The sequence below is a fragment of the Chelonia mydas genome, chromosome 5 (assembly GCF_015237465.2).
Source record: "Chelonia mydas isolate rCheMyd1 chromosome 5, rCheMyd1.pri.v2, whole genome shotgun sequence".
NCBI lineage: Eukaryota > Metazoa > Chordata > Testudines > Cheloniidae > Chelonia > Chelonia mydas.
Genome location: NC_051245.2, coordinates 37,997,543 through 38,024,974, shown reverse-complemented (window position 1 = coordinate 38,024,974; position 27,432 = coordinate 37,997,543). Strand labels below are relative to the sequence as shown.

At 44.5% G+C, this 27,432-nt stretch overlaps 1 protein-coding gene across 5 annotated transcripts in view; it reads right to left on the bottom strand.

The window, feature by feature from the left end:
• The window catches only part of NDUFAF2 (NADH:ubiquinone oxidoreductase complex assembly factor 2), a 143,067-nt gene that overhangs the window by 36,556 nt on the left and 79,079 nt on the right, over positions 1–27,432 (bottom strand). For 3 of the 5 annotated variants that reach the window (XM_007055345.4, XM_043546268.1, XM_037902863.2), the window contains exon 2: positions 24,852–24,941. The exons of 1 other annotated variant lie outside the window; for it this stretch is intronic. In XM_007055345.4, the coding sequence (XP_007055407.3) occupies positions 24,852–24,941 (90 nt within the window). Of the gene's footprint in view, positions 1–3,883; positions 3,943–24,851; positions 24,942–27,432 lie in introns of all 5 variants that reach the window. One more of the 5 variants, XM_037902865.2, reaches the window with a different exon arrangement.

The following is a 27,432-nucleotide window of genomic DNA, read 5'->3' as shown; positions in this document are numbered from 1 at the left end:
AGATCAAAAGTTTTTTTTTTTTAAAACAATGCAAGGACTGAGTGCAAGTCTATCATACCTGAAGTCCTACCATCCTTAACATGAAGACCTAGTATGTCTAACTTCACAGACACCCCAAGCTCTGGAATCTTAGGGTATGTCTATACTACAATTAAATACCCATGGCTGGCCTGGATCAGCTGACTTGGGCTCGTGGGGCTCAGGCTTCGGGGCTCTTTAATTGTAATGTAGACATCCAGGCTCAGGCTGGAGCCCAGGCCTCTCACTTGGGAGAGGGTCCCCAAACAGCTACACGGCAATTAAACAGCCCTGTAGTCTGAGCGCCTCGAGTCCAACTCAGCTGACATGGTCTGCGGGCGTTTCATTGCAGCGTAGACATACCTTAAGTCCCTCAAGGATGTGGTAAGAACTGTCTTTAAAGGCAGACAAAGCTCTTTGTTCTCTCAGCTCACATGCTTGGACCTGATGTCCAAAACCAGTCTGGTGTGCTCTACAGGGGCCAACCTAGAGCATCAAAGCAAAAGGCCTGTGCATTGTCTCAGGTTTTTTGTAACATTTCCCAAGAGTTTGTTGAGGGATGTCTTATTTTGAGTCATGTTTGTTTCCCAGTACTCCTATTGATTTAATCCAATGTAGTCATTCAGTAAATATTCCAATAACCAGGTCAAAATACAGTATTCAGTATGGGGTTGCACAATTCATAGCTTCTGTAGGCCAAGTGCATTGCACCCAACAGGAGCTCCTTGCATCAATCCAGTCCCTCCCACAAGCTCCCTGTATGCCACCCTCCCATCCCTCTCTGTTTCATAGACTCCCTGCAACTCTCCCCGCCCATCCCATGCCTAGAGCTCTGTCTCTCCTCCTCATTCCCACCTCTGCCACATGCCAGTGGTTTGGGGTGTTTCCCTCTCCCCATACCATTGTACCCCATTCCCTTCCATGGCAAGGGCTGTGTGGCAACCCTATTCCTCTCTTCCACCCCTGGCAGGAACCCTGTGCGTGCCCCATTCTCCCCTCTACCCATGCTGAAGTTTCTGTAAGGCCCCCTCATACCAGGCTCCTGCATAGTCTCCCCCTTGCAAAGGTTGCTGTGTGCCCCTCACCCCATGGCAGGGTCTGGATTCCCTCCACTCCCATTCCTCCTCACCAGGTCCTGCCACCCCAAAGTCCCTGCTTTCAACTCCGTATCTCCATTCCACCAACGAAGGTCTCTCTTCCACACCCACCCCAGCCACCCAGTTCCTCCTTGTGCCATACAGTAAGTCCCCTAGAAAATATATAGATGTAATGCTTCCTCTACACCGGGGATGTCAAACTTGAATCACCAGGAGGGCCACATGAGGACTAGTACATTGGCCTGAGGGCCGCATCACTGACACTGCCCCCGCCCGCTGCCCCCAGCCCCGCCCTCTACTCCACCCCTTCCATGAGGCCCCACCCCTGCCCTGCCTCTTCCCACCCCCACCCCAAAGTCCCCACCCCAACTCTGCCCCCTCCCTGCCCCTATTCCAACCCCTTCCCCAAATCCCCGCCCCTGCCCTGCCTCTTCTCCGCCTCCTCCCCTGAGTGTGCGGCTCCCCGCTTCTCCCCCCTCCCTCCTGGAAACAGCTGTTTGGCGACAGGAAGTGCCTGGAGGTAGGCAGAGGAGCAGATACATGGCGTGCTGGGGGGAGGGGGAGCGGGAGGAGAGGAGCTTGGCGGGCTACAGGAAATAACTCCAGGGGGTGCGGGGAGCTTGGCGGGCCACAGGAAATAACCCCACACGCGAGGGCCCTGTGCTTGAGACCCCTGCTCTACACGCTAAACACAGTCTCTGGTTTCCCCAACGACACACTTCTCATGGGGCAGAAACAAGAATCCCAGGGCAAGGCAGCCACAGGCTGCAGCTACACAGAGCAGTAGGAAGTTTTTGTTACCTCTTTTCTGTATGTTGTTCTTGTTCCTAATAAAGGGTCTATCTGGACACCACTCTGCTCATCAGGCAGATACTACATAGTACCAGGTGTGGAAGGTACACTATGCTGGAAGACCCAGTGAGAGTTCACATTGCAAAGGCTACTGCAAAGCCCATGCAACTGCAAGTAATTCCCCACCAGCCCTAAGAATCTGGGGAAGTTCTGCTTATGCTTGGAAAAGGTTCAGACAGCAATTTGAATGGTATATGAAAGCTACAGGGGCAAATAAACCAGAGAATAAGCAAAAGATTGCTCTGCTCTTAACAGGTACAGAAGCCCTAAATGTACACAATGCATTCTAAACAGATGATGGTGGTGGAAGAGAAGAAGGTTTGAAGAAATAACAAAAGTGTTTGAGGATCATTGTGTTCCTAGGGGAAAAAAAAGTTACGAGAGAGATATGTTCAGGATGAGAACACAGAATGAAGATGAAACAATAAAGCAGTTTGTCGGGCTTAAAACAAAAAAGTCAGTGTTGTAATATTAAAAAACTCTCATTAAAGATCAGATTGTCCTGTGATGTAACAGTTACTAGGCAATGGATCTGATGCTAGAAAGGGCAATCTGTACATACCAAGCAGCAAAACAAACAAACACAAATAAAAAGCTTACAGATAGGCACAGAGCTGATGGCAAAGTACTATAGCTAAACCAGAAAGGGAAAAGCTCACAGAAATTGGCCAAGGACAGAAACATGGAAAGCAGAAAACAAATCCAGCGATGTAGCAATCATGAGTACAGGAAATGCCCAGCATTCAGGCAAGTATGTAGAAACTGCAGTGAACCTAAGCATTATGCTAAAATGTGCAGAGAAAGCAGGAAAGCGCACGGGATTCCTCAAGTGAAGAGGAAGAGCTGTTCTTAAGACAATAATAAAGGCGTCAGAGAACTCAAAAGACTGGGTAATTAAATTGTGTACAAATGGCTGGCACATATGTAACATCCAAAACAGACATTGAGGCACATGTAAATGGAATAACAGGAAGTGAAATAGAGAAATGTAAGGAGCACGTGAAAGTGGAAAAGTCAAAAGTGTCTGTGAAAGACTATTCTGAACAAACAATTCTAGTGGTGGGTGAGTGCACACTGACACTTAAATGTAATGGGAAAATGATAAAACAAGAATTTGTGGTCGTACGCAGAGGGAAGCAAACAAAGTGTTTTGGGCCTTCCCACATGTAAGGTGCTTGGTCTTGTTAAGAGGATGTATGCCAGAAAGACAACATAGAACCAGCTATGAATGTATTAATCATTTCATATGAAGATTTATTCACAGGAGATGAATGCTTTCCACCAATATATAAGATATAGTAAAGAGAAGATGCAGAACCTGTAGTACACGCTACACAAAATGTTCCTCAAGCTTTAAGAAAGAGGCTAGACTAAGAGCCGCAAACCAAATGGTATAATCTGGAGAATAGAACAACGTACAGCCCGAGTTCACACTTCAGTAACTGTACAGAAAAAAGGAGGGGTACTACGACCATATATGGACCAACCCTCAGGCGTTAAACTAAAATATAAGGGTACACTTCCACTTACTCACAAGAAGTGAACTGTTGTCCCAGATGGCAGGAGCCAAATTCTTCAGCAAATCAGATGCATCAGCTCGATGTTGGCAGATCTCTTGGACACAGAGCTCAAATATCTGCACTTTCAACACACCATTTGGCAGATACTGCTTCCTAAGACTGCTTTTCAGAATATGTTCAACTCCAAAAGTATTTCGCCATGCAACAAGCCAGATGCTAGAGGGCCTAGCAAGCATGAACGGGTACATTGCTTGAACGGGTATAATTTAGAGCAGTACTTCCACTGAACATCAGGAAATACAAAACAGTTCTGGAAATTGCGAGAGCTAATAACCTTAATGTGACTAAATGTCAATTTCAAACAATGCTAATAATATATTTGGGAGAGACACTCACCTCAAAAAGAATTTTGTCTGATGAATCAAAGATTAAGGCAGTACTGAACATGTTGAGATCTGAAGATAAAAAGGGGATTCAAATGTTGCTAGGCATGTTGAATTATGTCAGCAAATACATACTTTATTATACAGCTTGCACAACTCATCTAAGATATCTCCCTCACAAGATCATTGTGACGGGGCGCACTCGCCTCTCATGAGCACTTCCTGTCGGGTAGGTATGAACCTGCATTCTCTCTCTGCTCGTGGTGCTCCTGTTGGCTGTTGCCTGAGTCAGATGTGTCTTCAATGGCTCAGCCCTCCAGCTAAGTCACACAATGTCTAAAATGGATGAACCCCTTCCGGGAAAACAAAGGTCCAAAAAGGACTATCACTGTGCCCTTGTTGGTATCTGTGGCCCCCCCACTGGGCTAGCTGCAAGTCTGACCTGCCCTGGTATAGAGCAGTGCCCCCAGGGCTTTCTCCCAGGAGACTCTTTGCCTTTGCTTTCCTTCAAGTTCATCCTCCTTCTGGAGTGACAAAGTCCAACAAATGGCTGGCTCTCTGCAGGGTCTTCAGCCCCATGCCTGAGCCCTTTAAATACCAACCCTGTGCTTGGGCTTCTAAACGAAACCTGTCCCCTTCTTGGGGCTTTGGCCAATATGCCAGTGGTTGGTGGGGGGGGCACCCAGGCTCGCCCACTATTCCGGGTCCCAACCCAGGGACCTTATAAACAGCAGCTATGTACTGATTCCATTAATGAATTGCTCCTGCTACATTCCCTGGGCCGCTTCCTACGCAGCGCCCTCCTCTTCACCCTTACTTCAGGGCTGAAGTTCTCAACTCTTCTTCCTCCCCAAATGCCAATGCCATCAGAACCCATCTTCTGGTTCTCCCTTGAGCTCCAGCAAGTATCACACTTTCTTACTCCTCTGGTCCGAGACAGGAATTAACCTGCTCAGGCCCTGCACCGCCTTTTATCTGAGCCTGCTGCGCTCTGATTGGCCGCTTCCCTTCGGTCTCTGTAGGCAGGAGGACTCAACTTCACTGGGGTTAGGTGTGGTAGGACCACAAGGCCTCCAGCAGGGGGCCTCAACGAGTCTGATATACCATGTCTCAGTCATCAAATGGGTATGGATACCAGAGCATGAAAGAGTTCAATGATTTAAAACACACACTGACATCAGATCCAGTGCTGCAATTTTTTGACCCACTGTAGGTCATCAAATTCTCTACTGATGCATTGAAAGAAGGGCTTGAAGTTGTACTATTACCATGTCATCAAACTGATTGGTTGCAAGTCTCATATGCATTTAGGGCTATGACAGCAACAGAGATGTATGCACAAACTGAAAAAGAAACGCTAGGTATGGTGTACAAAATGTCAAATCCTTCTATGGTAGAAGCTTCAAAGCAGAAACTGATCACAAACCACTGATTGCAGTACACAAAAGGGGACTTGAAAAAACATCACCAAGAATACAGTGACTACTTTTGAAAATACAGAAGTATGAATTCATAGATTCCAAGGTCAGAAGGAACCTTAGCGATCGCTTAGTCTGACTTCCTGTAGAACATAGGTCACAGAGCTTCCCCAAAATAATTCCTAGAGCATATTTTTAAATCAAGAATGGATGTTTTTCTAAAAATTGTCTGTGATGAAGAATTCACTATGACCCTTGGTAAACTGTTCCAATGATTAATTACCCTCACTGTTAAAAATGTACGCCTTATTTCCAGTCTGAAGTGATCTAGCTTCAACTTCCTGCCACTGCAAAAAGAAAAGGAGTACTAGTGGCACCTTAGAGACTAACCAATTTATTTGAGCATAAGCTTTCGTGTCACGAAAGCTTTTGCTCAAATAAATTGGTTAGTCTCTAAGGTGCCACTAGTACTCCTTTTCTTTTTGCGAATACAGACTAACACGGCTGCCACTCTGATTCCTGCCACTGGAGTGTTAAGCAAAATAGACAGACTCAAGGAGATCAATCACTATCAGGAATCCTTTAATCGTTCTTGTGGCTCTTCTCTGAACTCTCTCCAATGTATTAACATCCTTCTTGAATTGCGGGCACCAGAACTAGACACAGTATTCCAGCAGCAGTCACACCAGTGCCAAATTCATGGAGGAAAAATAACCTCTCTAGTCCTACTCAGGATTCCCTTGCTCATGAATCTCAAGATTGCATTAACTTTTTTGGCCACAGCATCACACTGGGAGCTCACAATCAGCTGACTAGCCATCACGACCCCCAAACCTTTTTCAGAGTCACTGCTCTCAGGAGAGAATCCCTCATCTTGTAAGTATGCCCTATATTCTTTGTTCCTAGATGCACACATTTATATTTAGCCTATTAAAATGCATATTTTGCTTACTCCCAGTTTACCAAGCAATCCAGATCACTCTGAATCAGTGATCAATCCTTTTCATTATTTATCACTCCCCAACTTTTGTGTCATCTGCAAACTTTATCAGTGATGGTTTGCAGCAGACACTAATACTCCTCTTGTGCTTTATCTGTTAAGACATTGAACCATAAGCATTCAATAGCATTTTCTTTTGAGTTATCAGTGACTCAGAAACAAGTATTGTGATGTTCTACATACTGTGTCACTACCCTTCCCCTTTTGCCTACTTGATCCTTCCTAAATAGGTTATAACCATTAATTTTAACTTTATAATTGTGCAAATCATCCTACCAGGTTTGAGAAATACCAGTTAGACCAAATTTATGTTCATAAATGAGCAATTCCAATTCCTCATTTGTTACACAGGCTCCTAGTGTTGGCATATAGGATAGTCAAGAATTTCTTCTCTTCATGTCCTTTGGTTCCTTGATTACTTCTGTTCTCAACATCTCAATTTTGTGCTGAGTGCTCATATCATCCCTCTTTTTACCCTTCCATTTTGTTATTACTTTTACTACCACCTGATTACTCTAGCCAGTCTGTCCTCAAGGAGATTGGTCCCTCTTATAATTAGGTGGAGGCCATCCAAACTACAGTCCCCTCTCTCCACAGCAAAGTGGACCAATGTTCCACAAAACCAAAACCCCTTACCCTACACCAATTTTAGCGAGTGGTTCATTTCTATAATCTTTTACCTTCTGTCTTCCTTTGCTCATGTGAGAGGAAGGGTCTCAGAAGATCATTTGGACATTCTTCTTCAGCACACTTCTGAGTTCCCTGAAGTCATCTGCTATCTACAAGATATCCCACGCTGCAGTATCATTAGTGCCAATATGAACCATCACCACTGGATCCTTGCCCAATGACTTGAGAAGTTACTTTAAGATTGGATAGACTTCTGGTGTCGTGGCTCTGGAAAGCAGCATACTGTTCTGTTGTCCATCTGCCTCTTGCAGAATGTTCTTTCTAGTCTTCTGAGTATTGAATCTTCAACAAGCATAGTCTGTCTTCCTTGGATGACTAGAGAACTCTTTGTGGGCAAGCTTGATTTTCTTACAGGTTGAGCTGAGCTGCCATCCACATGTGTCCCCCCCATAGATCTCTTTGTTCCCTTCAACCTGCTGCATTGTGAGAAGTACCTTGCGAAGTTTCCATGTTCAGGACTTGGTATGAATTTGCAACTTCTAGTTATATGGAATCCCTCCCGTCTTCTTCCCTCTGGTAGCAACAGCCTGACCATCCTCATCTATCTCCAGCTGTGTAGAATGCCACAATGACCTCTTGCCTCTGGTGGTTATGAACTGCCAGGCCTGACTTCCTCACTCTCCAATTCCGTGGTAGCCAGCTCCTTTCTTCCAGGAACCTGGGGTACTAGGTGGTGTTTTCCCAACCTGACAGTCTAGGAACTCCTCAGCTTCTCCGATTCTCAGTAGCATCTCAACTTGCCCCTCCATCCAATAATCTTTTTCTCCAGCACAGAAACCAATTTCCATTTCATGCACATAAAATCCCTTCTATCATCAGGTAGGAAAGAGAAGATGGCACATCCGCTGCAGGTCATCCCCACTGTTCTATTGCTGGCCATCTTGATATCACATGTAGTGAGGAACCTGAAAGCAAAGCCTCTCACCCTGCCCCTCTAAACTTCCTTGGAAACTCCCTTGTTAGCTGCCTGTTTGCAGCTCTTGGATTTGCCGAGCAAGTGACTTTTTATACCAAGTCTTCCCTGCTTAACTCAGCTCTGTTCCTCACCATTAGGGAGCAATTAACCAGTCAGAGACTTCAAACATGTGGGCTGACGAAAGGTCCAAGGGCTAGCGCCTCATGGGCTTTACAGGGTACCCTGCTTACTCAGGGGCCCAGGGCCCATCTACAGTCCTTTTACAAAAAACAGTCAACCAAACCACCAACAGATGGACCAGACACACCACTCACTGAGTCCCGCTACCTCAAAGCACAGAGTCTGCAGGTACTCCCTCCAAAACTCCCCTGGTTGCTGCCTCTGTTCAAAGTTGTAACCCTGGAGTTCCAACCTGTATCCTATTTAGTAATAGCAGACACAGTCTCAAGAGGTTATGCTCCATTAGACAGTACATAGCCTGATAATCTGAAACAAGCAGTAATCATACATGTGAATGTTATAAAATGATCACATGCTGTATTTCCAAGCTTATGGGATGAACAGGAGACAAATAGCTAAAAGTGAAATCCTGCAAGCAGTGATAAGCTATAAGTATAGGAGGGAAAAAATGCAACACTTCCTACCTGCCTATTCCCTCAATAAAAGTTAGCTTTTAGTGATCTCAGGAGTGCTCTTAAAGGGGACACATATTGTGGTTCTCACAATGATGAGAAAGAAAACATTGGAAAGAATATACAAAGGGCAGTTGGGAATGACCAAATCAAAGAGGAGAGCTAGAAAAATTGTATTCTGGTCACTAGTGATATTGAAGGAATGGGGAACAGGTGAGGAATATGTCAGAAGTACAGAAATTCCCAGCAGAAAGAAGCAATGGTACCATATGAAAAAATGCTCAGTTCCATAGAACAAAGTTAGAATTGATATGTTCAGTTTGAGAAGACATGATCACCTGGTTACAATAGACTACTTTACTAATTTCCCAGAAGTAGTCATATTTGAAGATCCCACTGCAGCAACAGGCACATTAAGTTTGTATTTGTACATCATGAAATGCCAAGAACAGTAATAACTGACAAACAGAGAACAGTTCAAGAATAGGGCATTCCTGGATTTTGCTAAAATGTACAAACTTTCATCACAAGACAGCTAGTCCTAGATATCCTCAAAGCCAATGCTGTATGTGGAATATGTACAGTGAAGAACTTGCTAAAATCCATCTATATATAAAAAAAGATTTATATTTAGCACTACTCAGCTATAGAGCTACAATGTGAAAAACATCACCTGTTGAACTCCTTTACAAGAACAAATGGATATAAACTGGCCATCAATAAGTTTAGGCTTAAAATTAGACAAAGCTTTCTAACCATCATAGGAGTGAAGTTCTGGAACAATTTCCCAAGAGGAGTAGAGGTGGCAAAAACCTAACTGGTCTGAAGACTGAGATTGGAAGATTCTGGAGGGGATGGTATGATGAGATTGCCTATAATGTCATATGGCCCATCCGTGACTGCTATTAGCAAATATTTCCAATGGCTGGAAATGGGACACTAGATGGGGAGGGCCCTGAGTTACTACAGACAATTCTTTCCCAGGTGTCTTGCTGATGGGTCTCGCCCACATGTTCAGGGTCTAATTGACTGTCATATTTGGAATTGGGAAAGAATTTTCCTCCAGGTCACATTGGCAGACATCCTGGAGGGTTGTCTACTTCCTCTGCAGCATGGGGGACAGGTCACTTGCTACTTTGAACTAGAGTAAATGATGGATTTTCTGTAACCTTGAAGTCTTTAAATCAAGATCTGAGGACTTCAGGAACTCAGCAGAGGTCATGGGTCTATCACAGGAGTGGATGGGTGAGGTTCCGTGGCCTATGATGTGCAGGTCGGACTAGATGATCATGATGGTCCCTTCTGGCCTTAAAGTCTATGAAATGTATAAAGACTCAATTACCAGATATGGGGAAAAAATAAAGGATGACCAAGGGGTCTGCAATAGTGGGGAAAAGACTAGGAAAGTACAATGAGACAAAATATTACAATAAAGGAACAAGACATTTTCCACAGTTAAAAAACAAAAAAGACTGAGAATTTGGCAAGATGGGCACTGGTCAGTCAAAACTACAGCAACCAAAGATGAAGGCAAAAATCTTATGAAGGAATCCTAAGCATCTACTCAAGATACCTGAAAATACGGCTGTGACAAGTGAAGTGAGAGCAGACACTTTTTGAAAACAATACACAAAACTGACCCTGTAATTGACTATGAGACTGAATGGTCTTTTACAAATAAGGATTTGCCTTAAGAGGGTTTACAAAACAGAAAATTGGGCACATTGCTGAAATGCTGAATGAGACTGACTGAAACATGTTAAGGTCGTGTTAAAGGAACCTGAAGGGTTGTGAAGTCAGGTATTGTATTTATTACAGTTTGTAAATTTCATAGTGTTATGGTAATTCCTCCTGGAAGTGAAGAGATGCCACACTTCTAGATACTGTCATTGGTTTCCTATGACAGTTCCAGCTGGGGCAGAAACAAAAGCAGCTCAGGACAGGCAGACTGGAGCATGATGCCTCTGTTGTTGTTTTTTTCAAATTTCTGCCCCAGATGGGATTCAGACTCAGAGTGCCTGGGCTGGTGTTCAGATTCAATGATCATAACATACCAGGGGAGCCACACAGGTCCTATAAGACCAGGACAAGGCTGTTGCAAGCTGCAGCTACACAGGATAGTAGGAAGTGTTATCTTATTCTGTACTTAGTTTCTGTTCATAATAAATGGTTTATCTTGACAACTCTGATTGTCATGAAAATACTGTACCTCCCACCAGGTCCTTTTCCACCAGGTCTTTCCTCCCCTCCCCCCCAGCCCCGCCCAACCACCATCCCTCAATCCTCTCCAGGTCCCTGTTTCCTTCTTCTTCTACCTCCACTCCCTACCAACAGTGCTGCATCCCTCCAGTGCCTGCTGCTTCCCTGTCTCTCCTACCCCGTTCCTTGCTCCACGTGCACAGGCGCACACTTCCTGTAAGGCTCTCTTATTTTTGTTAGTGTGCAGGATACAATGTCCACTCAAGTTAACTCAAGTTAAACTGCTGCTTCTAATATGTGCGCACAGCAGCAGGGGGCAGTAGTTGAGATTTCTCCGCCTGCAGCACCAGAAAATCTGGGGGCCCTGATATTCCTGTCAATCAGGCATTCCCAGTATTCCCATTTGCACCAATCTCAACAGGTTTTGGCTCACGGGTGTCGAGAACGCTCCCAGAAATGTTGGTATTGATCAGACGGGCTGTTCCAAAGTTACTGCATTACAGACAAATGCCAAGTTCCATGTTAGACCTCACTTCACTTGGCTAATGAATTATTAAAAAGACCACTTGAAATCCATCACAGATACCACACAAATATATATCTCTGGTACTGTCCATATATACATCAATATTTGTCAGCATTTAGAAGCACCAGTGCACTAGCATTTAGCTTATTTGAGCTTTCAACGTATAGAAATGAGGCGTGTATGACTGCAAATATTCTGTCTCTCCCACTATAATTTTTCAAATGAAGCAGCAGCAGAAACACATGCGGCCGGTAGTGAGCATCAGGACAGATGTAAGGACAACCACTTCCACATACATATATATAGCAAAATGTTCTCCTATGTGTCTGTAGAATTAAGACACTTGCTACTGTGTTTGAAAATAGAGAAAAAGTGACATTCAATGAAATATGTTTGAATTCATAGTATGAGTTGTGGGCATCTATAAAAATTCCAGGGTGGTTTGTGGAGCACTTCATGACAACCTTCACCATTTCTAATACAGTACTATTTTACATTTGCACAGCACTTCCATAGAAAGACGAAGAGCACTCTGCAAACTGCATAGATAGAGATTGTTTCACTTCACCACTGAAATGAAACATGGCAGCCAATCTGCTCCAGCAACACCATGAAATAGCTGGTAGGAGGAACTAGTCTCCAATTAAAATGAGAGCGGTATTATGAAGATTGGGCAATTTCATTTTGCCTATCTGGAATTTAGCCAGGACTCCAAAGTTAACAGCCTTAACTCAAGGATAATACTAAGGTATCTTTAATGTAGAGTGGCCAGGTGCCCAGTTTTCAACCGGAAAGTCTGGTCGAAAAGGGGACCTGACAGTGTCCGGTCACTGCGAGCGGGAGAGATGGGGAGGCACTGGGACATCACTCGCTCCAGCCCCTACTAAGCCGGGGCTGCCTCCTACCTTTGTCAGGCAGCTGCAGCTCCCAGCCCTGGCTCCACAGGCAAGTCCCTCCTGACTCAGGTGGGGGGTTGGGGGTGGGAAGGAAAAAGCACTGAGTGACATGGGGAGGGGGTAAGAGAAGCAGATGGGGTGGGGCCTCAGGGAATAGGTGGGACGGGGTGGGGCTTTGGGGGGAAATAGGCGGGGCAGGGGAGGTTTTTAAAATATTACCAAGCTGGCAACCCTCCTTTAATGACACGTAGACAGGACCTCAATTTTTGCCTCTAGTCTACAAGATGGCACCCTCAAAGCAGCATTTCTTCTTTACACCATACTGCTGCTTTTCTTCCATGACAGAGAACACCAATTCACTTACCAACCCTACTCCTGTGGTGTATTGAGGACTGTGTTGGAATTGCAAGCTATCACTTTCGGGGCAGATGGGGCTTTTGGGTCTTGCTTTCAGGCTACAGGGATCAGCCTGTTTCTCTTTCTGTTTGGGTTCTGGGGCGTTCTGAATTCTAAGAAATAACATTGTGTTAACATGGCAACCTTCCAGCAAGAGTATTTATGTTTTTATGTAACTTCTTGGTTTATATGCCATGAAACATATAAATTTCCTGATGTGTCTGGGTTTCCTTGGAGGTCCTTCAATCCTGATACTCAAGAGGCCAAAGCTTGCCCTTATGGAGACGTCTTTCAGAACTGAATAGGCAACACTAACCTGTCTACAGAGTTTTCACACCATCAATCAGAAAACAATAAGAAAATGGTATTCCATTCTATAGGTTGGTTAAGTAGATAAAGTGATTTTCTATTAAATTCTACAGAACTCTATTTGTTTCAGTGCTTACATTTTATAGGATTTTCCCATTGCAATATCTGGCAAGATCATAGCCTAAATTGGTATGGCTATCAAACTGTCACACTTTTCAGCTGATGGCACTGAATGTGGTAGAGATTAAAGTTGTATTGTACAACTGTAAAAACACCAGAAAGACTAAAGAAGGAAGTGACTCATGATTGTTAATAAGGGAACAAGTGTGAGCCTTGTGGTACACAAGTCTTCTCTTCTATCAGATGGTCTATCTCTTCAGACCATCACCAGCAGCAGTTCTGGTGCTCTAGGGAAAACAGTAGGGTTGCCAGGTGTCTGATTGTCGACCGGAACACCCTGTCAAAAAGGGACCCTGGTGGCTCTGACCGGATCATTAAAAGTCCAGTCAGCAGAGCAGCGGGGCAGGCAGGCTGCCTGCCCGGCTCCAAGCAATTCCTGGAAGTGGCCAGCACATTTGGCTCCTAGGCACAGGGGCAACCAGGGAGGCTCCACAAGCTGCGCCCAAACGCCAGCTCTGCAGCTCCCATTGGCTGGGAAAGCAGCCAATGGGAGCTGCAGGGGCGGTGCCTGGAGATGGGGGCAGTGCCTGGAGCCTCCTGGCCGCCCCTGCACCTAGGACCCGGAGGGACATCCAGGCCACTTCTGCCTGATGTCAGCACTGCCAGGAGTCCCCACCCCCTACCCCAGCCCTGGACCCCCTTCACCCCAAACCCCTCATCTCCAGCCCTACTCCAGAGCCCGCACTCCCAGCTGGAGCCTTCACCCCCACTCCCTGTACCCAACCCCCCTGCTCCAGCCCAGAGCCCCCTCCCACATATTTCTGGCTCCACTCCAGAGCCTGCACCCCCAGCCCAGAGCCCGTACCCCCTCCCACACCCCAACTCCCTGCCCCAGTCCAGTGAAAATGAGAGAGGTGGAGAAGAGTGAGCGACCGGGGGCAGGGGGGTAGAATGAGTGGGGGGGGCGAGGCCTTGGAGAAGGGGGGCAGAACAAGGGTGTTCAGTTTCCTGCAAATAGAAAGTTGGAAACCCTAAAAAAGGGGTAAAGCAGCGGACATGTTAGAAGCATAATGAAAGGTGTAAAAAAAAAAAAAAGGAGTACTTGTGACACCTTAGAGACTAACCAATTTATCTGAGCATAAGCTTTCGTGAGCTACAGCTCACTTCATCAGATGCATGAAAGGTGTGCAACGGACACAAAACAGGCAGGAAGGCAGCAGGAAAGCAGAAGGCAGTTTTAATGTTTAATAAAGAGGGCAGTTTTTAAACTCACATCATGTAGGTGATTATTTTCTACGGTCTCTCTATGAATGGTTTTATTACAGCACAGTCAGTTTTATTCCTCAATTCTCAACATCTATAACTTGCTTTCCATTTTGGGAAAATTGCTATTATTTTCTTAAAATGCTAGTATCTTCACAGCTGTATTTCAGCTTCAGCTTACCACCAATTCACGGTTCTGTACAAACGGATCTTTGAAATCATACCAAGTTTAAGCTGCAGCTGCAAGTGATTGCAGAAATACAAGCATTTCAATTATCAGAGCGGTAGCCGTGTTGGCCGCTTTTACAGATCCAGACTAAGAGTCCTGTGGCACCTTATAGACTAACAGACGTATTGGAGCATAAGCTTTCGTGGGTGAATTCACTCATGAAAGCTTATGCTCCAATACATCTGTTAGTCTATAAGGTGCCACAGGACTCTTTGAAGCATTTCAATGGCTGCCTTCCCCTTCCTGCCACCCCCCACTGCCATCTTGGATTCTGAACCAATGATTTGATTAGAGATTTGCAGTTGAATGGAGTGTTTGTATGAAGTGATATTTATTTAATTGCCTCAGCTCAACACTCCACACACAGGACATTGCAAGTATTTTAACTTTATCTTTAAAGAATTAAATAAATAAAATTAAATAAATTTTATGAGCAAAATATATGAAGTGAGAAATATGTTATTCAAAATATTTTTACTCGTTAGAGATGACCCTCAGTTTGCTGCACTCATGGAGTGATAAAATGTCATCCCTCATTTATGAAGTTATTTCTCATATCAAACCTTCCATCATCATATTACTCCTGTCTACACACATAGATAATGCATTTATGATGGTATGCTTTTTTTCGCTCTCCATCTACAAAAAAACCCAAAACTTTGAATTTATAGTTTTATAGATGGTTCCACCCTGCTTTCCTTGGACTAAACGCCAGAACCACAAGATCTCATAACTGAACCTTAAAAATAACTTGTTGATCCAAACACAGCACTAGATACTACTTTTCCGAACAGTTACAGCTGAATTCAGTTTAGTATTTGTAATAAGCTACAGTAGAAAATAATGAATTTGTGACACAAGTGTTCCTTTACTGCCTGATACAAGTGTCTCCTGTGCAGCAGAGTACACCTCTAGTGTTTTACAAGGTGAACATTCCCCTACCCGCCCCACAAAAACAAAGCCATTCTCTGAACCGACAGTCTTTAATATAGCTTTATCAGTCTTTCAAAAACAACTCTCAGATTTTCTAAAACCCAGATCATTCTTCTATCTTTGGGGAGAAGGATGAGGAGATTCTCATATATTTTCCCCCATTAGGCTTCAGGACATTTTATTTCAAATGCAAAATTATGAAGTCTTCATGAGTTCAGGCAGTACAAATAAAATTTTGTGTATCTGACATGACACTGCCTGTGAACAAATGCTTATGCACGTGTGAAACTTTCCTCACATCAGTACAATTAGGCAGGTACGTAAGTGTTTGCAGGGTAAGAGCCATAATCATGGACTATGATGAGAAAAACCAGCAGCAGCTAAAATGCAAAAAAAAAAAAAAATGACTAGCAATTATCTAATTTAAGAAAAACCAACTGACTAAATCATATAACTGAGATAGAAGAGATGTAGTATTTTATATTCTCTATCTGAACACACGTACACACCAAAATTTAGAGATAGAAAAGATCATGGAGACCAGTGGTTTTCAAATTTTTTTCATTTGCGGACCCCTAAAAAATTTCAAATGCAGGTCTGGACCTTTATGGAATTCTTAGACATAGTCTGCAGACCCCATGTTGAAAACCACTGATCTCTAGTCCATCCCCTTTGTGCCTGCAATATACTCCTCTAGTGTTTTGTCCAATCCAGTTTTAAACGACTGAAGCAATGAGATTTCTAGCATAGTTAAATATTATTGTTGAAGGGAACAATAAGATAGATGCTTTAATGTGTGTTATTTGAAAGGTGCTCCTTTACTTTTTTAATTAAAAAAAATGCATCCAGTGAAGGCTATGTCTGGAAATATTTCCACTTGAACACTCCCCTACCCCGATCCCAAAAAAGCAAAATACCTTCACACAGCCAAGACCCATTAGGTTTAGCAAAGCAAAGGAGGTGGTGATACAGGTCTGTGACCAAAACAGGAGGGTTTTTCTGCAAAGCTTTTGAAAATGAATAGATTGCCTGCATTTCAAATTGTCTAATCATGTTGCTGTTGCTATTTATATCTATATGGTACTTTCTGCATTCTGTGCTTATTATTCTGCTATCTTTGTCCGTGTGCAAATTTGCAAGATAACTGGACTTTTCATACCTTGAGACCCTGGCATTCTTTCATCAGTGCTCATTTGCATTCTCATTAGTATGCATGAGATTTTCATTGAACGTTAGTAACTCCTACTGGCACATAATGCACTGTAACAAGCGTAAAAGTGAGCATGCAAATTAAGACTCCCATTAATCACTAAATGTTACCAATCCAAAAAAAAAACCCCACAAGAACAGGCAGGCAGTAAAATGCTGCATGAAGCATGCAATTCCTTGAATCTCTACAGGCATTGAAAATGACTGATATCCTTTCAGGAGCACTGTTGACATGAGCTGAGGAGGTAACTGAGGTATTCTATCACTAGATAGTGTAGGTGACCATCCAAAATTACAGTTACAGAAAGATTATCAGTTGTCTGCATCCACGAGATACTGCCATAGAAAAAAATGTATCATTTATTTTATTTTCTTATTTAAAGGGGAAGTGTAGTATAACAGGAGGGCTTTATCTAATCACAAAGTTATCTATGTTTATACTGTCAACATGGATTCTTTTAATACCAACATTAAATGAATTCAAAACAATAATACAAAGGAAAATATACAATAAAGGCTTCATTTTGTAACAAAACTTATCTATACAAACAAATTAGAGTCAACTAATACTGGACTCAGGGGAATGGAGGGATTATGATTTTACTTTTGTAATATCAAGCAAGTCTCACTTTTACTTAGAGCTCGAAGGACATTCAAATCCTTTGTAAAAATCATGGCTTTGAGCAGCTGGGAGATTTAGTCCTGGGGAGCTTTTAAATTAAACTAAGAACCGCAGGAAAAGAGAATTGCAGAGGAACTCAGCAGGAGTAAAGCTTCAGCCTTGCAGAGTTACGTAACCCCTCAGGACTGGAACATAAAGCCCCACTCCAGAATGTGGAAAAGTGATTTGCACTGTACATTTAGAAGTATATTGATAACTGTGGAGAATATGGGAAATTTTTATGAAAATTATGTGACTCAGTTTACCCACTCACTGTTGTACTGCTACCCACTTGGTCTTAAAGAGGTAACTTTTTTCCAGAGACCTTCCTTGTGCTAAGCAGAGGGGGAAGGATGCTTGAATGTGTGTCTTCAAAGGAGACCATCCTTAAGGATTAACAACAAGTGAAAAGGTTGGGTCCTGGCCAGTGTTCCCTCTAATTTTTGACAGGCTGTGTGTGCAAAAAATGACTTCTGTGCAAATTTTTGTGCGCGCAATGTTTTGCTGTGTGCACGGGGTTTAGGATCTGTGCGCGCGTGCACACGCACAGAGCTTAGAGGGAACAGTGGTCCTGGCAGAACAAAGGGAGAGCTGCAACCTAGATGAAGCCAGCTCTCTCCAGATTTCCAGAGAAGAAAATCCCCAAAAGAGGATAAGAGAGACTGAGGTGTTGGAACGGCTCTTTAAAACCACAGAGGTGAGAAGTTTGGCAATTGGAACAAAAGCGCAGGCTTCCTTAGTGAGGGGAAAACTCTGGTTACCAGAGCAATCAAAGCTGAAGGAAATGGGCAGAAAGAACACTCCATGATATGGAGGAGAAGTCATAAGTTGGATAAGTTAGGTTCAGCAGAGGGGACCCAAAACCCTGAAAGAACAACCCAGTTCCCAAAGACCACTCATGAGGAAACTAGGGCAGGGAATTGTGCTTCGGTGTTTATTGTTTTGGCTAGATCTGTATGTCTCTAATGACGTCTAAAGTAAAGAGCAATTGTTCTTAGAAATCCTTCTGCAGTATCAATGTTTATTTGCTTCAACTATCACAGGGTCCTAAAGGGGTAAAGTATAAACCAGAGTGCCCACAAGGGAGAGAGCGTGTTCTTAAGCTACTACTGGAGAGTCTTTGGGAGAGGTTGGGAGGAGGGACAGGTTCCAGCACTGGTCTTGTGGCTTGTGGGATCCCATTTTCAGAAAGGGAACCACACAGAGAGTCAGTGCCCAGGAAGTGTGCCAGAAAGGCCAGAACCAGAGATGGTGGCTGGAGCCCGCCAAGTGACAAAGGAGAGCTAAAAAGCACCAAGTGCTCAGTGTGTGGGGCCCAAACATACCAGCCTGGTGAATGTCCAACAAGGGGAGTTTGACCAGAGCTGAGATAAAAACTGTATCTAAAAATATTCAACGTTTTAGACTCATTTCTATATTTGCATCCTCAAATATTTCAAGTGTGTTTTCAGACACAGTTGTTAACCACTAAATTACTAGATATTTCCTAAACAAGAATGTAACCAAACTGAAAGAACTTTACTAAATTCTACCCCTTAAAACTGTACAGGAGTTCAAGCACTTAAGTCTACTGGGTTCCCAAATAGAGCTGGTCGGAAAAACGCCAATGGAACATTTTTTTTGTCAAAATGTGATGATTTGTGTAAAACAAAATGTTTCATGGAGACTGCTCTATTTTGACAAAGATCTGATAGAACCCTGCTTGTCAGGCAGATTTTGATATGCCAACTCGCCCACCTGGCTTATTGTCAGCCCGCCTGTTGGACTGCCTTGGAGACAGGGACCTCAGAGCTTCCAGGATCTGCGGACTGGGCCAGGGCTCCACTCCCTTTTGCAGAAGATTGACATTTTGGAGGTTTGTTCCAAATTGGAATTAAAAGAATTTTCAAAATAGCAAAATCCTCCATGAAACAAAATTATCTTTCTTCACACAGCTCTAGGCCCAAACTTTGCTTAACTGCTGGCTATATTGGCTGCTTACCAGAAGACTACGACTTGCACCTGGTTCGTAACTGCAATACATTGCAGTTGCCTTCATCTTTAACACAGAGATGCAATTCACAGAGATTACAGGTCCCAGCATGGAATACAGCTTGGTTGCTCAGATAGAGAGAGAAAGCATTTCATGCTGGCACCAACGGCCTCTGTGGATCGCATGTTCACATAAAAGATGGCTGTTGGCTGCATTTGACCTACAGGCCACACTTTGGCACTGGTTGTGTGCTGCATGGTTCAGATGTGGCCATAGTAATAGCAGAATGAATCCTTAAAACTGTTTACACATCATTCTAAGCATAACGTTTTTTCATCACATGCCCTGTTCTTTTAGATCCTCTATCAATACACAGCCCAAGCCAGCAGGCTCTGCAATGTGGAAACCCCTGGGACAAGGTGAGGGGACAGAAATCTTCCATCTTGGGACCAAATTAAGGTTTAGTCACCAAAGGGCGGTGCTTAAGGCCCAGCTCCATAAGTCACATAATTACATCAGCATCTCAGCTTTTATTTTAAAAGCTCTTTGGGGAAGGGACTGTTTTTGTTCTGTTTGTACAGAACTTATGTAACAAGATGGCTTGCTCTGTCAGCGCTGTGGCCTAGCCAGCCCTGGTTACAGAATGAAGCACATCTGGGTTGAATCAGGTATTTCCCTATGAAATTCAGCAGCTGGCTGCAGTGAAGGGGGAAGCTGTGGCAAGTCTGCATTAAGTGAGGAAAGGCTCCTGCCAGGAATATCCTGAGACCAGGGGATTTTCCCCAGCAAGGGAGAGCTGGGAAAGACCTACACCAAACAGGGGAGAGACTGCAATGGCTCCAGGCAGGAAGGTCTGGGAAGAGGAAGAGAACCCTTGTCTTGTGTGGACTTAGGAATGGACTTTGTTTTATTTGCAGTTTATTTTATACCAATAAACCAAGTCCCTAGGGAGGGGTTGGTTTTGATCAAGAAAAAACCTGAAGGGATGATTTATTTGAACAGTCCAAGGAGGAGAAAGGGAGGCAGGCTGCCAGTAGCGTGACCAGTGGTGAGCTGGAGCCGGTTCGCACCGGTTCGCTAGAACCGGTTGTTAAATTTAGAAGCTCTTTTAGAACCAGTTGTTCCACGAGGGATCCAGTGAATCAGCTGTTCGCGCGGGAAGCTGGGGCAGGCTGAGAAGCAGGGGGCAGGCTGAGAAGCAGGCCGCGGCTTCCTGCTCAGGCCCAGGGAGGTGGAGGTGAGCTGGGGGAGGGCGGCGCGCGAGGAGGGCCACCCTACCACAGCAGGTAACCCGGGGCAGGCTGAGAAGCAGGCTGTGGCTTCCCACTCAGGCCCAGGGAGGCAGAGGTGAGCTTGGGCGGGGGGGAGCGAGGAGGGCCGCCCGCGCCACAGCAGGTAACCCCAGGTTACCTGCTGAGGCGCGGGGTTACCTGCTGCGGCGCAGGCGGCCCTCCTCCGCCACCCTTGGCCTGAGTGTGAAGCTGACGCCTGCTTCTCTCCCCCGCCCCCCCCCCCCGGCTTCCCGCCGAACAGCTGATTCTTGGGAAGCGGGGGCGCGGAGAAGCAGGGAAAAGGAGGAGGCGGAGCAGAGGTGAGGTGATCTAGGGCCAGGCGTGGGGTGGGGAGCTGCCGGTGGGTGCTCTGCACCCACCAAATTTTCCCCGTGGGTGCTCCAGGCCCGGAGCACCCACAGAGTCGGTGCCTAAGGACCACTCCTCCTGCTCCCCCCCAGCTACGCTCCCCCCGCCCCTAGGAGCCATCGGGACCTGCCGGATGCTTCCTGGGAGCTGCCCCAGGTAAGCACCTCCAGGACTCCCCACCTCGCCCTCTGGCAGGTGCCTCTGGCTCTTGGGGAGGGATGGGCACCCACTACGGTGGCCCTCCTGCCCGGTTCTGGGGGCAGTCAAGGACAGGGGAGGGGGGTGGATGGGGCAGGGGTCCTGTGAGTGGGCGTCAAGGAACGCAGGGGGGTTGGATGGGGCAGGAGTCCCGGGGGGCGGGGGTGGGCAACAACCCCCTCATGGGGTGAGGAGGGAACCCCCGTTAAGATTTTGGCAGCTCATCACTGAGCGTGACCCTAAGCGAAGAGGGGGTGCATGGGAGGCAGCTGGCCCAGTTACAATTTAGCATAATGGGGTCCTGGTCCATGACAAATACAATATTGTTAGTTCTGGTGGTAGTGAAGAAAATTTTGAAAAGATGAACAAATGCCTGCCTGAGCATTGTAACCCAGGGATCTCTTGGTGCCAACTGGCAGAAGGCACAGGGGATACACATGGTTTTACAGGGACCCCGAGTCACATATGTGCATAGTAATTCATTAAAGGGTGGCATGTGAGGTCTCTACCAAAAGTCAGTAGCCCACAGGTCATTATAATCACTGCAAAATGCATGTATGGTTAATGTTTAAGGAGTTATGTGTATACTAAAAAGTAAGTGACAAGTCTCAGGTTCCTTTCAAGCAGGAAGAAACAGACACTTATCCCTGTGTCTGGTCATGTGTGTATCGGGCACTGTATGTCTCACAATAAATACCTGTTGCACACTGAACTAAATGATAGCCAGAAGATTGTGGAATCTTCAACAGATGAAGTTTACAGGAAGAAATAAACAGCAGGAGGGTATCCAGTTTATGAGTAAAGACAAAGGATTGTTGGGGCATAATTGGGGATTGCAGAGGTATCCCATGGATCTTCACTAAGAAAGCAAGCTGACAGAATGATTGTCTCATGAATGGACCATCACAACCAAGCCTGATTATAAAAACAGTGGAAGGACTTTGGGTCAGCATTGCTCTATAAGACATGAAAGTATCTACAGTAGAACCTCAGAGTTATAAACAGCAGAGTTACAGACTGACCAGTCAACCACACACCTAATTTGGAACGGTAAGTACGCAATCAGGCAGCAGAGCAGAGAAAAAAGAAAAAAAGAAAGAAAAGCAAATACAGTACAGTACTGTGTTAAACGTAAACTACTAAAAAAAATAAAGGGAAAGCAACATTTTTTTCTGCACAGTAAAGTTTCAAAGCTGTATTAAGTCAACATTCAGCTGTAAACTTTTGAAAGAACCACCATAATGTTTTGTTCAATTATAAACATTTCAGAGTTACGAACAACCTCCATTCCCAAGATGTTCATAACTCTGAGGTTCTACTGTAGTTACATAAGTCTAGGCTCTAGAATATATGTTATGATTTTGTTTTACATGTAATCATTTGTTTCCAATAATTCTACTTGCTATCACTTGAATCTATATACTTCATTAAATAAACTTTTACTTGTTTTCACTATAAACACATCTGAGTGCGGTGTGTGAAGAGGAGTGGTGATCTGAGGTGAAAAGGGTAAGCTGCAGTGTTCTGCTTCTTTGGAAGCAGCGAATCTGAAATCTGCAAAACGTCCAGTGGAACAGAGGCTGGACGCTCCAGGGAGATGCTCGGAAGCTGGAACGTGCCTATAGCTCATCTGTAGAGAGATAGCTGGGCCTGCGTGGGCCCAGAGAGGAGTGGTCATGCTGCATGTGGCAGGTGGAATTGGGGAGCTGACCACAGCAGGCACAAACGAGGCTTCCTCCCGCCAAAGACAGGTGGTAGTGAGGTACCTCACAGCCCTGGGTACCACGCATGCAGATGGCTTGAAATGACAGTTCAAACCATGTGACATGCCCCCTCATTTTAACTCTTAAGCTTGCTGCTCTGGGGATCCCTTACCAACACCACCTTAGCACAGATCTCTCTGATATGGTTCTTACTGTCGCTCTTCATCATGGCTCTGATGGAATGGTGTCAACTGGGGCCCTCTGCTTGGGTGGGTAGGGACTGAGATCTCCCTTCTCTGAAATAGACCCCCACCCTCCTGAAGACAGGGAGCAGTGGGCCATGGAACTGAGGGGAGAGCCCAGACTACACAAAGGAGTGATAGATTCCCCCACCAACCCAGCTGCTGTGTGCGGGTCCCCTGTTATCATCACCCCAAGGTGGAAAAATACATTTAAATGGGGTAATAGGATTTAGGATGCCACCATAATCAAGCTCTGCTTCACTTTGGGAATTCACTAGCTTCCATTAGGCCACTTAATGTAGAAAGACTAACCAGAATCCATATAGGGCTGATCCACCAGCCTGTACCCCTGTTCACCCTACACACAATCCTTGCTATGCACAGATACACATGAAGTCACCGAGGAACTGAACTCCATGGCTTCCTGAAGTGGCTTCCCAAATCTGGCCCCTCCAATGCAGCAAAACCACGCTGATCCTGCTGTGGTACGGGCCCTCTGAACCAATGCTAGAGGAGCCAGGATTTGGCCCTTTCCATTTATTTCAGTCATCCATAATTCCATAACACAACATTTCAGCTGTTAACATTTCAACTGACACAGCACTGAAAAATCCACTTAGCATCATTGTTAATATTTCCGGCTCTTTGAACTATTTTGCACTTTTTCTGTCATAAACAAACAAGGTGCACTGCACACCTCTTCTGTTCAAATAATGGATGGGAAACAACGCAGTTGGAATCTGGTCTTCCTATTCCCTGAAAGGCTCTGTATTTAAAAAGAAAATAACAATTACCTATTTATTTTTTCCCATTTCCCTGACCTTCATGCATCCTTCCAATTCAGTGCTGCCATAGTCGCAAAGAATTTTTTATGGTAATTACAAGGATGAACAAGTGTGGTGTTAAAAGTGCAAATGCAAGTAATAAAAATGTGGTTGGCCACGCACTTTTCTTCTTTGAGCTGGAAAGCTAAACACACACCCTTGGTTTGACAATGTTGGAAGTTCTCTCTAATTATATATCTTCACCGCAGAGTTAACTCAGGCTCCCATTCAAGTGTTGTCCCTCACCTGGCTTCTCCCCACACAAAAACTTCTGACCCAAGTTTAGATGGTGCTTTCAATGCAAACTAGCAGGCCAATCTTGGGTACAGGCAAAAGCCCAAGTGCTGCTTTCATTCCGGCTGGTAACCTGCCTCCTTTGCTGTGAGGTGCAGGCTAAGCAACTCGAAAGCTGGTAGTCCTCCAATGCCTTCCCACAATTCCCACTGTGTGCACAGAAGGATAGACAAGTGGTCCCACAATTAACTGGGAAAGAATCATACAGCATCAACTTATTGCAGCACTAAGCAATAGGGACATGTCCCCAGAAGTCCTAGCCGCATACCTGAGCGAGTGCAGACCCAGGAATTTGAGTGTGGCCACTCAGACATGGGCACCAAACACCTGCAGCGAGGACATGCCCTGAAAAGGTTTTAGCCCACATATATTTCTTTCAGGGTCATTCGGTCAGATCGCTCCCTCACTCTCAAATATTTTCACAACTGGTTAGAGGAAATCAAAATCATGGTCATGCAAACTATACACACATTTTCATGTACTGACCCATTTCTTAAAGGTAAGCACATCATTTTACTTGTGCTTAAAAGTGGATACTTTCAGAATTCGCAATAGCTGGATAGGATTACTTTAGTCTTCATGCCTCAAAATGAAAAGATCTCAGAAAAGAGCAAATAAGTGTGTAGAGTCAGGTATTCCACTGAATTCAATCTTCAGCATTTTGTACTTTCCAGGTTACATGAAAATAAAAACAAAACCCCAAACATTTACCTTCCCATTCTGTTGGCAAGTCGCCCACTTCATACTTATACTCCTCTTGATTTACAGCTTCTATTATTCTTTTCTCTGGAATGGTCTGTCCTATTAACACAAAAAAAGATTACATTTAAAGTATACAGCCAGGTAACATTAACAGCCAAGCAGACTACGCTATGACAAAGTTGCTGCCCCAACATACCCCCTTCTTGACTAGCTGTGGCGTTGCAGCGCCCTTGGTTCAGTTTCCCTCTATTATTCTTTTGCCTTCCCTGTTCGGACCACTTTAGAGTCCTGTGCCCTTTCTGGGGCCACACTTCAGGGTTTTGATGAAGGACTGCAATGTATACAAAACACAAACCTTCATCCCCCCTGGGCTCAACTGGCAGCTACCTCATCATAGGTGTGCCTCTGCTGCTTTATACGGTCCTTCTGTGCCTCAATCCATGGCATAATCCAGGAGCTGGCACCCTCCTCCCCTTATCCAGTACATTGGACAGGCTCCAGTTAGGTCTCTAGCTCTATCCTTGCAAAGCCTGACTGGTTTTCCCCCTTTTTCCTTCACGGCCTTCCATCAGGCTGCTTCTCAGACAAAGGGAAGTTCCCTAACTCCTCTTCTCTGGAGTTTTCCTCTCCCCAAGTGGGCTCACCCAGCTCTTTATGGAAACAAGCCCTGTTCTCCCTGGGCTTTCTTTCTAATCAGGCCTGGCCCACCCTCCAGGTGCAAGGTTAATTGGCTTCTCAGGCCCATATTAACCCTTTCATAGCATATGTGGGGTAAGCATCCAATCACATTTGCTTTCATTTGAACGAATGTTACTTTTTATGTTCACAAATATAAATCAGCCCCACAGACTAAAATAAAGGATCATCGTGCAGAGGGAAAAGATGGCCATTTAGACATTACAATTCAAACTGCTAAACTTTTTATATGTATTTTTAAAAGTTTAAGATCCCAAGTCATTCACAGATTATGCAACAATTAATCTGAAAACACAGTATTTCAATATCAGTTCATTGTGCAGTTTTTTGCATTAAGAATGTCACATGGAGGACTGTCTGCTGAAGCTTTCCCATAAACTGTATCTGCCACACTCAAAATATTATTAAGGCCCTTAATGGCCAAGGACCAGAATCTTGAAGTGGTTCCATAATCAGATGGGAAGCCAGCGTAGAATGCAGGTGTGATGTGCTCTGACTCGTCAGATTTGCCTAGAAGGCAGGCCATAGCATGTTGTACAAGAGGTAACTTCCATGTTCCTTTCATCAGCTGCAGAAAAAGCACTTTGCTAAGTATATTTCCCCATATAAAATAAATGGAGCAGTAAGTCCAATTGTGGGGAAATGAGAGAGGAGGAAAGCCATCATGAGCCTCTGAAGGTTGAGTATAAGCAGGAATTCCACATATAATGACAAATGCAATTAGTTTGACTAAAATGGGGCCTGTGGGAAGAAGCAAGTTTGTGAAAGGAGTTCTGAAAATACAGCATCTGCATGGAGACAGAGCTAAGGTTTTAACATGTTGTCTAGTGTTTGGTGGTTATTCTATGTAGTGATACATGCCATTGGGTGGAGGTGAGTATTAATTTCCTTGTTTTTGTGGTAGGTATATTATGAGTAGAGCAACCTTCACGGATATAAAGCACAGGGTGTCTTTTTGTTTCCTCTTGAAAAGATATTAGCCCTGAGTCAGTATATGTCTGAGGATTGAAGATATTTTCTTCCACTTCCTTGAAGGTGGTGGTGATTTGTTGTAGTTAAAAGGACAGCTTTTTAAAGAACAGCTGCTCAGACATGTTGCAGTCTTGGCAGAGATAGAATAGTGGGCTGGGTTTAGAGGACATAGTCAAAGGTGCATACTGAATGTAATTCAGCACATGGCTATCACCAGCCCGTATGTGATCCATGTATATTACATAGCTATATAAAGTTTACATACATGACAAATTATACATTTTGAACTAAACATGTTTCTTCTATTAGATAATCCTGATCCATGCTTTCATAAAACAAATAAAAGTAATGGAATACTGAGGCTCCTTCCTCCAATATTCATCCTTTGTACAACACAGGCTAGTCTTGTAAGAATCAGAGCCTGGTGCCAAACTCTGAAAATTACTTCTTGTCAGGGTTCCCTCCCCACTCTGAACTCTAGGGTACAGATGTGGGGACCCGCATGAAAGACCCCCTAAGCTTATTTCTACCAACTTAGGTTAAAACTTCCCCAAGGTACAAATTCTTTGCCCTTGGACAGTACTCTGCCACCACCAAGTGATTTAACAAAGAATCAGGGAAAGGACCACTTGGAGTTCCTATTCCCCCAAAATATTCCCCCAAGCTCTTACACCCCCTTTCCCGGGGAGGCTTGAGAATACTATCCTAACCAATTGGTTACAAAGTGACCACAGACCCAAACCCCTGGGTCTTGGGACAATAGAGAAATCAGTCAGGTTCTTAAAAGAAGGATTTTATTTTAAAAAAAGGTAAAAATCACCTCTGTAAAGTCAGGATGGAAAATAACTTTACAGGGTAACAAAAGATTCAAAAACACAGCAGAACTTCCCCTAGGCTTAGTTTCAAAGTTACAAAAAACAGG